This window comes from Scleropages formosus, chromosome 13, assembly GCF_900964775.1.
Source record: "Scleropages formosus chromosome 13, fSclFor1.1, whole genome shotgun sequence".
Lineage (NCBI taxonomy): Eukaryota > Metazoa > Chordata > Actinopteri > Osteoglossiformes > Osteoglossidae > Scleropages > Scleropages formosus.
In genome coordinates, this window is record NC_041818.1 from 20,806,118 (window position 1) to 20,824,803 (window position 18,686).

The 18,686-nt window shown below is 42.2% G+C and overlaps 2 protein-coding genes across 4 annotated transcripts in view; both read right to left on the reverse strand.

The window, feature by feature from the left end:
* The window catches only part of LOC108923134 (calcium/calmodulin-dependent protein kinase type II subunit alpha-like), a 50,321-nt gene extending 49,595 nt beyond the window's left edge, over window positions 1-726 (reverse strand). For both annotated transcript variants that reach the window (XM_018733679.1, XM_018733678.1), the window contains exon 1: window positions 464-726. In XM_018733679.1, the coding sequence (XP_018589195.1) occupies window positions 464-525 (62 nt within the window). In that variant the 5' untranslated portion in view covers window positions 526-726. The remainder of the gene's footprint in view (window positions 1-463) is intronic.
* An 11,835-nt stretch (window positions 727-12,561) lies between these two features.
* Window positions 12,562-17,729, reverse strand: LOC108923023 (arylsulfatase I). Of its 2 annotated transcripts, XM_029257534.1 has the most exons (3): window positions 17,622-17,729; window positions 17,005-17,199; window positions 12,562-14,125 (listed from the first exon to the last, which is right to left on the reverse strand). In XM_029257534.1, exons 1-3 carry the CDS (start codon window positions 17,645-17,647, stop codon window positions 12,733-12,735), a joined length of 1,614 nt encoding a protein of 537 aa, XP_029113367.1. In that variant the 5' UTR covers window positions 17,648-17,729; the 3' UTR covers window positions 12,562-12,732. The 2 variants fall into 2 exon arrangements, with proteins under 2 accessions (XP_029113367.1, XP_018588989.1); XM_018733473.2 differs by having other exon boundaries at window positions 17,005-17,729.
* Window positions 17,730-18,686: the final 957 nt, after the last annotated feature.

Consider the following 18,686-nt stretch of genomic DNA (forward strand, 5'->3'; position numbering starts at 1 on the left):
TCTACATACTGCACTACCTGCTGCCTCTGACTTACTCTATAAATTGAAGCTTTAGTCTTCCTCGGCACAAAGGAAGTTTTCTGTCTGATCCGCAGCTTCTTTTGCAACCGTTGGGGAATCATCTCTCACTGTGTCAATCACCTCCTTTTTTCTGCATGCGACAAACTTCTCAAGGTTCATCTATCACAGTTCAGAAGGTTCCAGCCATCATCACGCTAATACAAAGCATTCCATCCACAACCATCTTTATTTCCTGCCATAATTTTAGCAACTTCATTCCCCAGTCCCTCCTCCTCTCCCTCCCACAAGGTATGCCTTACAGGCAGCCAGAACAAAGAGCTAATCTCTGACAGTTTACAATCCCCTTACCTTCCACACTTAAGGTGCTCCTGTCACTCTTCTGCCTTCAGGTTCTGCTTCATGCTCACTGACATCATGAAAGAAGTGAACAAAGGAAACTTACTTGCCCAGTTCTTCAAAGAGCTGGTACTCATCGGTGAAGCGGGTGCATGTGATGGTGGCCATTCTGGGAGGGGGGTCGTCGTGGATCCTTGGCAGATGTTTGCTTTTGTTCCTGGTGTGGTTTGTGGGAGATGTAGATGTGGTTTGTAGAAGCCTGGCTCTGAGCAGAGCTTCTAAATCACTTTTCCAATCTCCAGAGCGAAAAGAGACAAGGGAGGGGGGGTTGCTTGCAGATTGACGGCTCTGCTCGGTGTCTGGTCTGCCCGTGTGCCTCCCTCTCCTCCAATCCCAAAGCTCCCATGGTCTGTAATACACAGCCCCGTTGTCATGGCAACTGCATCCCCCTCCACACACTTGTTTGACACAGTATTGCATGCTGGCACACATATGCAAGTGTACACAGGAGCGCAGTCAAACAGAACTGGGCAACACACACTCACATAAGCACAGAAATTGCAGCCAGCTGATATGTGGCTGTAACAACCAGCCTCAGACAAATGTCAAAAAGAAAGTTTGAATTTGGGATCATGATGTAATATACAAATGAACGTAAATGCAGTTTTTTTATGTTACACTTTTTATTACTGTTAATATATTAAAACATGAAAAATTGGTTTCTCTATTCAGACACTTTGATCCTTTGATTCCATCACACATTTTTTTCAGTTATTAATCTCTCCACATTTGTAAATTTCATCCCTGAGAGATTTTTCTTTATCCAATCACCAGGTAGTCCGTTTCTAAGGCAGAAAAGCCAAAGACTGAAAAGATTCAAAAGAATCGCACAATTCACACGGCTCTCACCGTCTGCAGACCCCGAGGGTGTCTCTATGGCTGATCAAAGAGACTGATGGATTGGCGGATCAGCTGGTGGATGTTTCCCACATTTTATCATCCTGCAAGGGCTGTGCTTGTGCTCATCGCTCAGAGTGAACTGAAATGACCTCATCCTGAAAAACCCCATCCTGACTGCTAGGCAAACAAGCAACTGGGTATCTGACCTGCAGACACTACCTCAAACCATCTTGGCATAACAACTTGTCCAAACCGAAAAAATATCAGCCATAATCAGTAAAATTACAAAAGAGACAGTGGGAGGACACATTAGGCCAGCTTGAACATTGGGGGACACGTCCCTCCCTCATCATATCTATGCAAACCATGGACCTTGTCATGATTGTACAAGGTTACCCTTCCCTTCTCCTTCACACCCTGTTGTTTGGGCTCTAGCTTTTTTCCTCACTGGCTAAAATAAAGAGTCAGTCCTCATCCACCTCGTTCTGTCCATTGCATGGTGTATATTTGATCATCTATGGTATTTAGATTTCCATGTCAGATTTCAAAAATAGAGAGATCTCCTCATCACACTGATTGACAGCCATGGAAGGACGGAAAATCAATCACACACTTCTATAAGGGTGAATTTTTAAGCCTTCTGCTATGGCCACAGCTGGTGTCAGAACACAGATACAGTAAGACAATTCCCCAGACAGGGCTAGAAGTAAGAAGCTCATTGCTTCTGCAAGAATCCCTCAGCACGGTCCACAGGTCCATCTAAGTCCAGGCACTCCATCACTGGGGACTCATCCAACCTGCCTGATTTGTACCAGCCAGGTGTGATTAATGCTGCAGGTTTCACAAAGTCACTCAAACCATGTTCAGCCCCACACGTCTGAGGAACAGCGGCAAAGTGATGATTTCTCTTTGGACATGCGATCAAGCGTTGTGACGCGATGATTTGTTTTTTGAACTTGTTTGTCGAATGGAAGATGATCAGATCCTGCTTTGATGGTGCAATAGTTTACCTGATATGGAAACTGAGACCCCATTACAACTCAGGAACAACAACTTTCTGGACACGATTAATTCACTTTGTTCTCTTGTAAACACACACACACACACATTTTCAGAACCGCTTGTCCCATACGGGGGTCACGGGGAACCGGAGCCTACCCGGCAACACAGGGCGTAAGGCCAGAGGAGGAGGGGACACACCCAGGATGGGACGCCAGTCCATCGCAAGGCACCCCAAGCGGGACTCGAACCCCAGACCCACCAGAGAGCAGGACCGTGGTCCAACCCACTGCGCCACCGCGCCCCCCTACTCTCTTGTAAACCTGTTTAGCAAATGCTCCCTGTACTGCTGACAGTGGTCTCTCGCCAGCCCTCAGTACATCTTCCAGCTGAAAAAAAAATGTTCTTGAGGCAAATCAAACCTTGTTTCAAAATTTGACACATACACAAACACACAAGACATGTTCTTTCTGTCTTTAAGGAGATTTTACATTGACTCACTGTCACAAAAATTGATCATTGCAAACTTTACCCTCAATTAAACTTAAAACCTAACAAACTACAAGTTTGTTACGACTGTTTTCTCTTTTTCCAAACTAAACCTTTAAAGTGCTTTTTTGAGGAAATCTCCAAAATGTTTATTTCTGCGTGTTTACTTTCCCTGTGGGGACGTTTAATAAAAGGCCTGCTCAAGGTACAGAAAAACCCACGCAAACACATATGAACAGCTTTGCGTGGGAACTTGTAGCAGAAAAAACCAAAAACTGGACAGAAACATGCATTCTGAGGATTATTAAGTAAATAATTGAAATGCAGAGAAACAGACAAATGCAGTGTGTGATTCTTAGGCAGTTAAAGTGAAACTGAAAGCTCACTGCTGGAGCCTAGTGTTAGCAACTAGTACAGCACATAAACTGCACCAGCATTTCCTCTCAGCAAGTTCACCTCCTTGCAGTGACAAAATACTATTGACTTGTGTGCTCCTGCAAGCCAAAATAATTTTAAAAATAAAGAAAAATCTATACATGAGCCCTGAGAATTGATTTATAGTCTCTATGCTCTGACATTTCAAAGAGTCTTTGATTATATGGTATAGGTATAGTATACTTTGAGAAGATTCTATCTATGGTGTTTTTGCATTTTCATTAGTGTGTGTGTGTGTGTGTGTGTGTGTGTGTGTGTGTGTGTGTGTGTGTGTGTGTCAAAGTCCTGCACTTCAGTACTTCTTTTTTCATTTGTACATTATGCATGTAGCAGCAGAGGTATAGTCCAGTATGTAGGAGCAGCTAGTAGCAAAGTGGTTACAGCTGCTGGCTTTGGCCCCAAAGGTCACAAATATTAATCCCAACCTCTGGCTGTAGTACCCTTGAGCAAGGTACTTACCCTAAATTGCTCCACTAAAATTACCCAGCTGTATAAATGTGTAAATAACTGTAGGCAGTTTAACATTGTAAGTTACTTCACAGAAAAGTGTTGGATAAATGTAAATGTATATTCCCAAGCAAATGATGTGGCATCAAATGTGGACAACTAAGGCACTTCACAGAATACTTCATGGTCTTGTACTCTTAGTGCTCCCTTGGCTCTTGAATGCGAAGATCATAGCTTGGCAAAGCAAGTCTAGTGAAAAATGATTATTGTCTCCTGGGAACTGTGAGGTAGGGATGTAAAATGTCATTTGGTCATCCAGGCCATGGATGGAAGGTGGCAGCTGATCCAAGTACAGATAAAGAGCGTATAACAAAGTAACAGTTGAAGAGTTAAGGATAAAGACCCATTTCCACTGTCTGTGGGAAGTGAGACAAGCAGAAAATGGGTGGGCGGTTAATAAAAGCTGTACACGACCTGGACAGAGTTTCACAGGGATATGAAGGGGACAATGGGGGGCGGGCAGGAAAAGGACCAAATTTCACTGAGCGTGGGTCACATTGACACAAAAGCAGCTATTAATTTCATTAATTCTACAAATGACTCAAGTCATTTCTAAAGAAATTCACAAAATTTGTCAGGCATTTGTCTCATATGTAATTTGCCTCATTCATCTCAGAACTCATATCCAAGGAATGTCGAAGATGAAACGCTACGCAGGGGAATTTAAAGCGCCGCACAATTAATTTGAGTTGGGAAAATCAAAGGCTTCTGTTGAGAGCCACCTCGGCGATCATCCCTCTGATTATCACCTTCCTTCCACTGCCAAGCTCTGGCGTTTCATCATTCACACTCACACAGAAAATCACCCCCAGCCCACTCTGGTTCATATCCCATAATACCTCTCCTCTCCAGTTCCAGAGCCGGAATGGCCAGCTGGGACTGCAGTGTCAACAGTGATTATAGATTCCGGAAGGAGATTCCTCCCCCAGAGCAAACGCAGCAGACACAAACATGCTTGCACTGACACACACACACACACAAGCACACAGGGAGCGCTGGCTCTGCCAGTGTTTACACAAGAGAGGGGGAGCCAACATTCACTCTCTCCATGTGTCACGAGCCCTGAGCTACCAGGAGACTGATAAGAGACTTACCATGAGTCCAACTGCCCAAATGTTTCATCTCTGGAGTTGCCTGATTGAAAAAAGGGAAAATACCTAAGAAATGTAGACTTCAATTTTACCACCTTTGAGCCATATTTCCCAGCCTGCTGTGGAGGTTGAACAAGGTGTTGCTGCGGCTCAGCGGCCATCAGACTCACCTGGCAGAAGCCATCAGGATCAACATAGCATCACGGCGACGGGAAGCCGATGAAAGTGGACTTCTTGATGTAGGTTCTGAGAGCTGTGCTCAGTGACATTTAGTCCCACACCCTCTTCCCTTTGCTCTGTGCTCACTGATCGGAGTAAGATGGCATCAAGATACTTGAAGGATCAAGATTAAATTAAATATGGCCACTGCAACAATGCCTTTGCTTGAGTTTGGGGGAACGCATTAGCAGAGCATGGCAGATTGCCACACATCTACTCGACTGACTCCTCCGTGAAACACAAGTCTAAAACATTGCTTCGGTTTCATGCGTTATCTTGATGGACTCAGAACTTTGCCTTCTCTTGGCAGACACCGTAAAAACACTGATGAGCAGTTCTGAGAAGAACAAGTGCTCCACAAACTCCTTAGCAGATCTGTATATCATGTCACAGTTGGGTCAGGTCAACCTTAAGGAAGAAAATGACCTTTTTACCAGGAATGTAAAGCACAGTGTAATTTTTTACTCATTTGGCTGACACTCCTCTCCAAAGAGACTTTCAACATTAGGTTTGCATACCAAACTATACACACATCATCTAAAACCGCTTGTCCCATACAGGGTCGCAGGGAGCCGGAGCCTAACCTGGCAACACAGGGCAAAAGACTGGAGGGGCAGGGGACACCAGTTCATTGCAAGGCACCCCAAGGAGGACTCGAACCCCAGACTCCCCAGAGAGCAGGACCCGGTCCAACCCACTGCGCCACCATGCCCCCCACACCAAACTAATTATGCTTATTCATCAAGTTATACAGCTTGCTATTTTTACTGTATCAATTCAGGACAAGCACCTTATTCAGGGGTTCTACAGTAGCAGGTGTGTTCTGAATTCCAGCCATTTGATTGTTATATGATGCTCTATTTATCAAACTTACGCCCTGTGTTACCGGGTAGGCTCCGGTTCCCCGTGACCCTGTATGGGACAAGCGGTTCTGAAAATGTGTGTGTGTGTGTGTAATCTAATCACGGTATTATTTTTTATTCATGTAGGTTCTTTTCTTCAAAGCAACTTAAAATATTAAGCTACCTAGAGATTTACACAGCTATGTAATTTTTTGCAGTGTCAGTTCAGAATAAGTACCTTATTCATGGTACTACAGCAAGAGGTGTTTGGACCTGAGTCCTTTGACTGTAAGAAGATAGCTTTAGCACTATGACATTAGGATAACTATCTGGTATATCATATGGTATTACATAAAAGTTCATACAAGTCCATAACATATTATGGAATATCATAAAGAGATTGCTGATAGATTATGCATTCTTTGATCCACTCGTTACTTAGCTGGCTGCTCAAAATTTGCCCGACTCAGTCCTAGTCACAGTCAGAATGTAAGCAAAGAAAGACTGGAAAGTTTGCACTGGAGATGTAGAGGCCTGGATCAGATTAGCCGTGTTTGGCTTAGAGTTGAACAAGATCTATTTCTCAACAAACCCTAAACACATACCACTGTGATTCAGATGCTGCAGGAGATTTTGTCCTTGGTCCAACCTGAGCCAAATGTCAATTTAAAAACGGAGCCCCATTGTCTATGAGAGTTGCCAGTGGGGCAGCAATCTTTGTAAAATGTTTAAAATCAATGGACAAACCAGGCAGAATACAGATTTTTTTTTCCATAGCACTCACTTTTATTACAGAAGAACATCCATCTGTTAACATTTCCAGGATGTGGTATGACGAAAAGTTCACAGTCAAAGAAATCCAGTACTGTGCACTTGAAGTCAGTCCAGCATTTGCATTTTCAGGTATCAAAAGACAACATATCAAGATAAGACAAAAATCAGTCAGTAATAATATAAAGGTAAATCAATACAGAACAGTGAGTAGAAAAGCCCCTTCGTTTAAACTTCTAATTGTGTTTTCTTCTGAAAAAAAATTATTAGAAAATTATACATCTTCAAACAGAGCTTGATTCTTTAGACTTCCTCTCAAAATTTTAATGAAAACATGTTTGAATTATATTTCCAGTAAAAAGAACCTCTGGGACCAGAAAAAAAAGACTAAGGCAGAAAGAGGAAATAAATTTCATGAACACTGCAATCACCCCATCTAATTATCAACCATAATACTCATGTAAGTTTAGACATTGTGAAATTAACCAACAGCTCTAAGGGCACAGCTATTCACATAAGATTTACAAACACAGTATTCTTCATACTTGTGCATATCTATTTCAACAAACTGCATTAATCATTTTGAATTAGTATTTTTAGAGTTTTGAAGCACAAAATACTTTCTTAATTCCATATGTCATTTTATAGGACATGCCCAAAAAGGAAACAGATAAATAGACAAAGCATTACAGCTAACCAAGATCTGGACTCACTTTTCTCTTACCACACAAATTATTTTCACTGTTAATATATAAATAAAATTCAAAAACACCATTCAATGTGGACTAAGGTCAGCACCTTATAAGTACTACAAAAAGTCTAATAATTCCTATAATGTTTGCAAAAACAGCATTTGTAGTCAAATTCCAGCAACGTAGAGAAAAAAAAAACATTTAAAAGACGCAGAGGGAAAGTTTTGAAAGGACTCCAGTTTCCTAACCCATAAAGAAAAACATTTATTTTACTTCATTTTCTTATAGTATGAGATAGCCATGTTATTTGTCTATCAGAGAACTATCAAAAGACCCGTCATATTTAACAGCTAATTCGAGCGATCATATGCTGTCCTGAACACTACATGAATTGGGTAAAGGTTACATGAAGGCAGACCAGGCAAAGAAAGGAGCCCTCAAGACACCTCTTATTCATAAAAGATATTTTACAAAACAGACTGCACAGTACGGCAGTACACAGCTGACTGGAAGGAGGACGGTGTACACAATGAGGCAAGGACTTTTTGGCACATTTAAATTCCTCATCTGAAAATATAATCCATGGGACTAAAGTAATGGCATATCAATACAGGCCGTAAAAAGAAAAGGAACCTTGCACACATTACATGACAATTCCTGTTCCAGCCTTTTGGCAACAAGCTTGGCAGTTTCTCTCAGCTTGTAAAAGTGCAGCACAATCCTACATAGGCCTTCAACTGGAATCCATCACATCTTCAACAAACAGCGTTTTTTTTGCAGCACCAGGTCATGAAAAACCTTCATCATCTCATGTTCAGCCTTAGGGACACAGTTCAGTGGGGCTGCTGGTGTTTTTCTACACACCGTCAGGTTCCTCGGTCTACCGTGAAAGTGTGGTTAAACCCAGTTCCTCTGAGGCTACCTTATCATCCTTCAAAGTGGAGGCTCCCCTCTGTACCACAAGACAAAGTAGCTTGTTACACAAAATGTACCACAAATGTTTGCTTCTAACCACAGTCTTTGTAGTAGAAGCTTGAATTGCTGTATCTCCTGACTTCAACTGAACAGTAAGCATATCAGAAAATGAAAATAACGCTGCTGTCTATTGCCTTTGTGAAGTTGCTTTTCCCTAAACGAGAAGAATCCAAGACACAGCAATGCATAGGGAAAACAGCACAGGATGGATGGCGAGGAGGTTGGGGCTACAGCTGTTATCCAACCCTAGTGATAATGCTCCTAAGGACTTAAGAAATATCACAAAAACCGCTTGACAAACCTGCATCTGACTTTGCTTTCCCTCATTACCTGTGCTCCATATTTACTGTACTCTGACTTGTTGGCTTGCCCTCTCTCTACTGTCTGCCCTGCCAGTTCCAACTTTGGTCCGTTTCTACTGGCTCGGCAGCCCTCTGTTGTCTAGGCTTTGGACGGTGGTCTTGGCACAATCTGAGCACTTCCACGTGGCTCTGAGAGCACATGTCTATGCGTCCTTCACATCCTGACCATCCAGCAAACCAGCTCTTTATGGAAAGCCATTTGGAAAAGACATACACTCCCTAAGTGTTGTGTAAGGAAGTGGGCATAGCCTTGTGATGTGTTATTTTGACTTAATTTCGCCAATGTTTTAATATTCAATTAGACTTACTGAAAAATATATCGGGGGAGGTGCAGTGGCATGGCATGGTGTGGCGTGGCAGGTTCAGCCAGTGCCTGCTGTGTGGCAGGTCTGGAGTTCGAGCCCTGCTTGGGGTGCCTTGTGACGGACTGGTGTCCCATCCTGGGTGTGTCCCCTCCCCCTTTGGCCTTCCGCCCTGTGTTGCCGGGTCCGGCTCGCCCCAACCTCGCTTGGGACAAGCAGTTGTTGACAATGACTGGATGGAAAAATAAATCCAATTAAAATGACCAAAAAGACAAGAAAAAAAAAATGATTTTAGCAAGATACTTTCTCGTACGTGACATTCACAACTGAGACTGAAATTTCCATTTTCAACGTATTGTATCAGAGGTCCAACTAATATCTGCACTAGTTATATGGCACAGTCTGAGTGGGATTACCTGAGCCCCGAGTGCACCTGCACAAGGTCCATTTATTTTCAACAGATCGGGCTACCACTCGCTGTAGAAAAAATTTTGCAATACGGCAATAACTTAGTAAAATTAATACATTCTTCACTATTTCTTTCATATTCAGGGTAGATACGTCTGTTTCTTGCAAAGTACGCACAGCCATATGGCAGCAAAGAATGTTCAAATGAGAAAAATGCAACTTCAGTGCCAGTTCATGAGAGCCTTTTCAGGGACTATTCACTTCACATGGAAAATTAAGCCTTGTACCCATCTAAGACAGGATAAATGTATTTTCCACAGTGAAAGGCAGGACTATAATTGAGTGAAAGTCTAGGAAGAGAAACTTCAGATTGCTTCTTCATGATCATTAGAACACACTGTGTAAAGCTAAGTAAAACAGTGCACACTAAAAACCCTCACTTTCCCACAAATGTCTTCAACAGAATTTGCGAGATAGAACTATTTTTTCCTTTAAATGACATCAGATGAGTTGTCTCATATAAAGTTATGTCTTTTTTTTAATTTTAGTATCTGTTTTGTTTCTGCAATGGTATAAAACCTGTCAAAATAATATTGTTACAGTCTGAAGTCCTGCAACATGCCATGACACATGCATCCCGAGGGCCTCTGCATCAAGTAGAGTGATGAAGGTTTCCAGAAGTCTGTCCTTTCTTGAAGCCTATCCTCAAGTTATTCATGGGATGTCTTTCACTTCTGCCTGCTCCTCAAACCCAATCAGGGACACCTCATTAGGTGGATCCTGCAAGGAGGACTATCTCAAAGACATTCATGACTTTGTTGGAGCCTGTCTGCAGGCCCTGTGCAACAGAGCAAGAAAAGTTCCACGGCATGTTTTCTTCAGGCTGCCCAAGTAGGACATGTGTTGCTGAGTAACCAAATCCATACCAGCTGTACCATGAATACCTCCTCAGGATAGTGCTTCCCTCTACTACCAGCGGACATTCATGTCAGACAGAGGTTTGCAAAGGAACTGTCCCTTTCTGCATTGCTGTTTGTTTAAAGTGTCAAGAATTAGGTCAGACTCTCCACACATTCTTTTTGGAATGTTTGCTAGCTTGGTAGTTTTTAGTGGCAGCATACCACAGCCAGTAAAATTAATGGTTTTCACAGCATCCCCCACCTGCCATGGGCTCATGCCTCTGGTTATGATTCCGTGATGAGATTTCCTTTCATTGTCAGCTTTACCTGATTATTCATTTTGTCATAAAGAGATTTCTGGAATGCACCGGTAGCAATCTGATGAAATTAGCACAGCTCATTTCAGCAGCTGCTGCTTGGTTGTATTACTTTTCTGGAGACCTGATGACACTTAAATTTGCTGGAAGAACAATGTTTCCACTCGTAGATGTGAGGGAAGTAGAACTTACAGGGAAGATGTGACAGAGAATAAAATGGTAATACTAGACATCAAGAAATGGCAGATGAGTGATGTGCAACTGTTAAAAGGTATCACCCATTGATATTTCAATATTTTTAAAGATGGGTTTTTTTATGTTTGCATATGTATGGTAACGCATAATTTAAGTTATGAAGGAAAAGAACCGTCAAGACTGAGAAAATGAATATAGAAAGCACATTTACCACCAAAAATCATGTTACAGACAAGAAAAGGAAGATGTTAAAACCAGTGCCAGACAGACTTCAATAATGTAGCATACTTCTTCTTTCCTATAATGAACATAACCAGTTGCAAAACCCTTGTCACTAGTTTGATCATTGGCACCATAAACTGTAAAACCAGTTTACATTGCCAATTTATGCTTATATATATATTTTATTTATATATTTATTTACGCTTTTCTCCAAAGCAACTTACAATTATTAACCCGTTTATACTGGGTAATTTAGAGTAAGTACCTAGGTCAAGGGTACTACAGCTGAAGGTGGATTTCAAACATGCTAGCTTTAGGTGTAAAGGCATCAGTTCTAACCACTCTGCTACCAGCTATCACTTCAAACCAGCCAGAAGATGATCTATCAGAATAATATGGGTAATTACATAAGCATAAAACTGGTACCATTTATTGCATTTGGGAGCCATTACATCACTGAACTATTTCAGGCGGTCCTACATTAGAAAACTTGGTCATGTTGAACTAGTGAGATGGGAAGGAATGGTTAGGGGGGCAGATCATCGATGTGAGATCCCTTCCCTCTGCCTGTTTTAGGAAAACAGGCAGGAAGAATTGGGGGCACATGTGAATGACATCTTGCTCATATGTCTATCGCCTGCAGCCATGGAATCCTTCTGAAGATTGGTGCAGCACGGACATGCTCCCAATGGAATGTCTAATGCCCACTTGACAGGTTAATGGCTTCAAAAGGTACTGTGTTGAGAAGCCTATGGGAGGTGTTCTTACATTTACATTCATTCATTTAGCAGATGCTTTTCTCCAAAGTGACACACATCTCAGCAAAAATACAATTTGTGCATTACATTAAGAGAAAGAAACATGGCTGCAGACATGTGATTCTTAAGTAAACCTAGTTGGTTACTTTCCACTTGATGCACCGATGTTCATCGCTCGAGTAGGTGCATAAAACGCAGGATAGATGAATCCTGATAACCTCCTACAAAACTTTTTTTACAATAAGGTATACAAACATTCACATACAATGCTGGAGTAGTGGCTGTGTAAAGGCTTATCTGGGGATGATCATGAAGTTACAGTGCATGAACATTTACACCATACATGAGCTGGAGAGATCTTGGGCGAAGTGGGTCCAGAAAAGGTACATTTTCAGACCCTTCTTGAATGTAGACAGAGTTTCTGCAGTTCTGAGCGAGAAGGGAAGGTCATTCCATCACAACGGAGGCAGAACCAAGAACCTCTGTGCTTTACTTTTCGTGCGCGGGACCACCAAGCTTCTTAGTGGATCTCATCCATATGACCCAAGACAAGGTGCTCTAGAGTCATTATCATCTGGTGTTTTTCATATCTCACTTAAACTGGCTTAAACTGTATTATGTGCATGCTGTCAATGCTGACTTTTAAGGCAAGAATAAAACCTGAATTTTTTACCCAAAGCAATATACATTTGCTTTGGTTGTCTTAAACCCAGTAACAAAATCAGGCAAACTGGCATAAAACATGCTGTATACAGACTACAGAAAAAGTTTTTTTTTTTTTTTTTTAAAAAAAAAGTCTATTCTGTGTGTAAACGCTGGAATAAATAAAACTCCTACAAAGTCCTACAACAAACACACAGCGGGCTCAGAGAATGGCTTTGTCAAGGTCTGCCTTTGGAGCAATTTTATTTCAAGCACCTTTTTGAAATGTGGTACTTTACTATCACAAGTCAACAGGAGTTACTAAATGGAACCCTGCCAATAATGCCCTACTACAGTTTGTTGGACATGATCCTGGTATTTAGCCTTCTGAAAAAAGACCTCAGTTTGCAGATCTTACACTTCTTCTTGGTTTTTGTATTCTTGTGATATACCTCATCCCAGTTATATTCCTCATCATCGCCAGCCCAGGGCCCCCATGCACCCCCGTTAAACTCAGGGTTGGCCCGGGGGTCCTTGGCTGGGTAGCGCACAGGGATGGCAGTGCGGTTGTAGTAGGCCAGACGAGCCAGCAGCTGTTTAACCACATCTGGCCGCTCCTTTGATAAATCATATCGCTCATAAGGGTCTCCTGTGATATTGAAGAGCCACACAGACTTCTGGATGTCAGTGCAGCGCTCCAAGTTCCACCAACTACCTGGGAAGTTGGCCAGCATTTGTGGTGGGATCCAGTCTCCATATCCTGGGTCTCCAGTGAGCAACTTCCAGTCCCCAACACGGAGTGAGGCCTGAACAGCTGTGTTCCAGATGCGGAAGCCATCCTGCCAGGAGCCATGCTTAGCATGATTGTAAAGTGGGTCAATGTTATGCAGAATCTCTAGTCGGGGAGACTCCTTACCCTCACTGATTGCTGGCCACACATTGTAACCATCAAGACCCTCACTCAGAGAGATGTTTCCTCCTGCCAGAGTGACTAGGGTGGGGTACCAATCTGTGATGTGCACCAGGGCCTTGCTCACTCGACGTCTGCGCCGCAGCAAGGGACTGTGGACAAAACCTAGTCCTCTGATGCCTCCCTCCCAGTAAGTGCCTTTGCGTCCCCGCAACGGCCAATTGCTGCCTCCAGAAAACGGTTGCCCCCCATTGTCTGTAGAGAAAATAATGATGCTGTTCTGGTAGTATCCGTACTTGCGCAGGGCATAGGTCACATTGCGTACTGCTTCATCTACAACTGAAACCATGGCAGCATACTTCCTGCGGGCTACATTACCCATTCCCCGGTATTGGTAGATGTACTCCTTGGGTGACTGCAGAGGCGTGTGCACGGCCTGAAAGGACAGGAAGATGAAGATGGGCTGGCGGGGGTTATGGCTGGCCAGGATCTTGCGCACCCTCTGAGTGTAGAGGTGGGTAGAGTACTTACCCCTCTGACCCCAGGCTACCGTCTCTCCGTCATGCAAGTCATATCCACACATCCCTGGCCCATCACAAGACTCATAAGTATAGTAGTCAACACTGCCCGTCAATGACCCAAAGTAGGTGTCAAAACCACGACGTGTGGGCAGGCACTCCTTCTTGTAGAAGCCCAAGTGCCACTTACCCACCATGTGGGTGGCATACCCTGCCTCCTGCAGTTTCTGTGGGAGCGTCACTTGGTCCAGTGGCAGGCAGTTAGGCTGGCGCGATCGAATGATGGAGTGTTGCAGTCCAGTGTGGATCTGGTATCTAAAAAGAATTATTTGATTTCAACATTTTGAACCAAGCATCATGTATATGTATAAAAGATTTTTGTTGTATAAGCAAACAGTTGTAGAAGCCTAATAACATGAGAAAATTGTAAACCAAAAAAGAACTGAGATCATTTACCTGGAAAAAAAGAATACATTTAGTGCTTTCACACTTTACTCCATAGTCTGTGGCAGTCCCTCTCTGGACCACGCAGACCCAGTCTTAACTGTATTTTCTAACCTGGGAGGTTATTACTCTTTTAATCCCCATGGGGGATTTAAGTTAATGAAAAAGTTTGCCCAACCCTTCAACTGTGTAGCTATATGATAAACAGATATCAGGTACCTAATGTAATTCCAGACTTAGATGTACTGTATGATACAATAGCAAACTTCTACATAGAGGGATCAGAATGGTGGAAAAATCACACACACACATGTGTGTGGAAAAATCACTTCCCTTAAAACTGTTTACACTTTGACTGCTGAGTATTCAACGTAAAAAAGGTCATACAACTAACTGGCCAGGACAACCTACAGCTGTTTTCTCCTGGCTGCAGCTCACAAAGCACAGAAACGGTTTGTTTGACAAGATACACATTCACAGTGGTTACAGCCAATCCTGCAAAGCAGAGCTACACAAAAAACTTGTGATTACACACTCCTACTAGCTTGAAATTTAGGCTGGTCAAAGCAAACCATGCCTTAAAACCACAAAGATTAACAAAATTTCTCTAAAATGGTGATAACCACTGCAATAAAGAATTTAATAACCACTTCATTTTAGGAGATAAATTTGTATCCTAATTACTTAAAGATCAATATACATTACATATTTCTCATTACCATCTACATAAAGAAATTTAGCTGTGTAGTACTAAATATTTTTAAGAGTGGCAATCCACTTCTTTCATTCACAGATAGTCTGAAACATATGGTATCAAAGTTAATTTCAGCAGAACAGCTTTGCTTTATTTTTCTTCTAAGTAACATTCCTCATCAATGACTCAAGCCAGGTTCTCCATTTCACTTTCTGCTGAACACTATAAATTATAAACATACTGCATTGAGTGACCTTAAACAGAAGAATACAAGTCTTTCCCCAGGATAAAAACAAATAGGGTTATTACATCTCTGTCAACTTCCTGACTATAATGTTCCTCCTTTGAGCATAAGTCTGACTTGCCATTCAAAATCTTGTTAAAAACCTTGCTAATCTCCTCCTCCAAAAAACATGCACACCTTGTTCTTTATGAATTAAGTCACATGAGACTAGAAAAATGTAGTCCTAGTTATAATCCCTTCAACAAATTAATTTAACGGTATATTAATTTATTTACTTCTGGAAGTAAACACAAAAACCACAGGGAGTTTCCTTTGATCACATGTGTAATTAGTGAGATTAGAGTCCCCCACCAGGAAGACAGCAAACATGCTTCTCTTTATGAGACTAAGACTCTATGAGACTTTCAGACTCACTGATTCATTTGTCAAAAATTGCCAATTACTGTACAAATGCAGTGAATAAAATGGTTGCAAATAAGTCTGCCAACCCCATCCCTTTCATAATTTCTCAATGATGCATCTCAAAGATGTTCCAAGCCACACACTCTACATCTCAAACAGGTATTTACCAGTATGACCAACATCCCAGGGTTAAAATTCTATCCCATTTAAAGCTCACAACCTGCATTCCAAGGGTGGGGGGGGGAGGGGGGAAAAAAAAAAAAAAAAAATCACTTTCCAGTTCAAATATTACTATCTGTTCAATCTCTTTAAACTTGACTTGCCGCTGTCGGAGAGAGAGATTTACTGCAAGCCAAAGCAAGACTTTAATCTCCGTACTCTGCATTTTGTCAAACTGCCAACAAAACAAAACTGATGTCAGTTTTTTTGGACCTTAAAGGGATGCTGTAGACAATAAAACTCTGTTGTGTCGGTCCATTCTAAGCTATAAAAGCATCACTGCACTCCCTCCAGTTTTTAACTGATCCCAGCAATCTAACCAAACCACATGATTGTCACTTGATGCAGCCAATGAAGTGAACTGGTGCAAAATCAGCATCATAAAAACTCTCCGAGTGTTGGTAGAACCAAAAATACTAGCAATAATACTATCGGCAATTGGAATGGAGTCTCACCGACACATTGTGGGGACAAATTAGATCTGCCTCAGCATTCCCCTTTATGCAATTTGTGTAATATATATATAAAAATCATATGACAACAATGGCAGTGAGTATTTTAAGTGTGTTAGTGTACGGGGAGCAGGGTGTACAGTGGTTATCGCTGAATTTGGATGTGAAAGTTACAGGTTCACATCCCACTTGAGCAAGGAACTTACCATAAATTGCACGGTTTAAAAAACCCACCTGAACAGATGTGTAAATCGTTGTAAGAAGCTTATCTTTGTAAGACGTATTAAAGAAAGCATCAGATAAAGGAAAATATAGAAATGTTTCCTGGTGGTAGAGAAAATAAAGTAGGCAAGCAAGCAAGGGAGTGCATATGCCATGTGTTTGAAAGGTTAAACCAACATAACAGTGCTTATCTTCCCACAGTGACTCATTCCTTCTTCCACTGATTCCAGTAAAAATTGGCAATGATGTAAACTGTTTTCTTGTTTTAATTCTGTCGTTACTTACTGGACGATGACTTCACAATCGAACGAGTCAGGCTCAGGCTGTCTTGCCAAAAATGTTTACATGCATAGCCCTAATTGGGGCAGACAAATTTTTTTCCTCACTCTGTTAAACTTCTTTTTCGGTGTTTTTCCTTCATTTTTCGATCACCTGAAAAGGCTTCGTGAGGCTGCAGTGCCTCGCGCGCGGAGGCTCCCCCGCGTGCGGTCGAAAATGGCGGGAATATAAGTCTTACCTGCCCGTGATGAGCTGACTGCGGGAAGGCGTGCAGATGGGCTGGATGTAGTAGTTCTCCAGCTTGACGCCCTCCGCCGCCAGTTTGTCCAAAGTCGGCGTTCGGATGTCCGAGTTGTGATAGCCGATGTCGTGAAAACCCTGGTCGTCCGTGAGGATGAAGATGATGTGCGGCTGCGCCTGTCTGGGCGGGAATCTGGAGATCTTGTTGGTCAAGTCCGAAAGGGGTTCATTCTCCACCTGGTTGGGCTTCGTCCAGTCCCAGGAGAGGTAGCCAAACCCAAGTAAACTGACTAGGGAGAATCCGGTCAGCGCATGTACTGCCATGATTCCTCTCTTCTATAAATATTTCAATTCTAAATAAAAGCTAGAGCTAAATGCCTGACTGTAAACAGTAAAATTAAGTTTATAATCTGAAGCAGACTTGCTGTCTTCAGTTAAGACAATTCAGGGTAAAAATCTGAAATATTCTCCACTTAGCCTAAAAAGCAAGACGAGCATGCTGCGTAAAGTGTCCTCTGGATGAGCCCTGGTGGTGTCAAGTCTTGATGATATGTAATTGAGTGTATCCTCTCGCTTTTGAGCGTTTATGTGTACCTTGAGGCGAAATACGCCTACCTTGATGTAACCTCATAACTGTTCATTTGAGTTTGGGTTTTCAATCCAGTTTTTAAACTCCCTCAGAACTTTTTTTTTTTGTCCCCCGCCTCCTCCGTCCCACTCTCCATGGACGTCTTAGGACCGCCCAGTTGAACGCGGTCCAGCCAATAGGAGAAAGCCGCTTGAATAAACCTCCCTCGAGACGTGACGCCAGCGCGGGGCTCTTCGGTGGGCGCTGCGGAATAGCGTGAACCCGGTATTGTAACGCGGGTGCGCTGCGCGTGTTTCAAAAGACGGCGTCGCGAGCGCCTAGCGCGTGCACGGGGAGTCTTTAAATACGTTAATTAGCGCTTTCCTTATTTTTGCGTTTTGCACCTCACACTTTCCCCGAATTTTATCAAAATTAATTAATAAAAATTTCAAAACTGCCTTGATGACTTGAAGGCATGCTATTAAGATTTATAAATATAACTAAAAAGGGTTGATGATTATGTTTAATGTTTATCCTGTATTACTTTTAAAAGATGTTTTCTTTTTAACTTTTTATTGGAATAAAGTTATTTAATAACACACACAATTGAAATCTAAACAATTTTTTGAAAAGCTATATTTCCTCCAAACTTACTAAAAAATCTTTACATGAAATACATTGTCATAATAAAATCATATAAAGGCTTTCTCCAAGAACATGCATTCAAGACTCAAAAAAAACAATCCCCTTACTGGCTTAAAAAAAAATACAACTGACCTACATCTTCTACACACCAAGAAGACCATAAATGGACCGTCCCTCATTAGCAGCCTAACCTGAAACATCATATTTCATGAATCTCCAAAACATGTAAAATACTTCTTCTAAAATACAATGTAAAATATTAGCAAACCCCTAAAACACACACACACACACACTTTCAGAACCTCTTGTCCTATACAGGGTCACAGGGAACCGGAGCCTAACCCGGCAACTCAGGGCGTAAGGCTGGAGGGGGAGGGAACACACCCAGGACGGGACACCAGTCTGTCACAAGGCACCCCAAGCAGGACTCAAACCCCAGACCCACCAAAGAGCAGGACTGTGGTCCA

What these genes read in the sequence shown, in the direction of transcription:
- LOC108923023 (XM_018733473.2), bottom strand. Translation starts at nt 17,330, where the DNA reads ATGGCAGTACATGCGCTGACCGGATTCTCCCTAGTCAGTTTACTTGGG. An exon ending in AGTCAGCTCATCACGGGCAG is followed by an intron (nt 14,126 to 17,004) that starts GTAAGACTTATA and finishes AATTCTTTTTAG; the next exon opens with ATACCAGATCCACACTGGAC.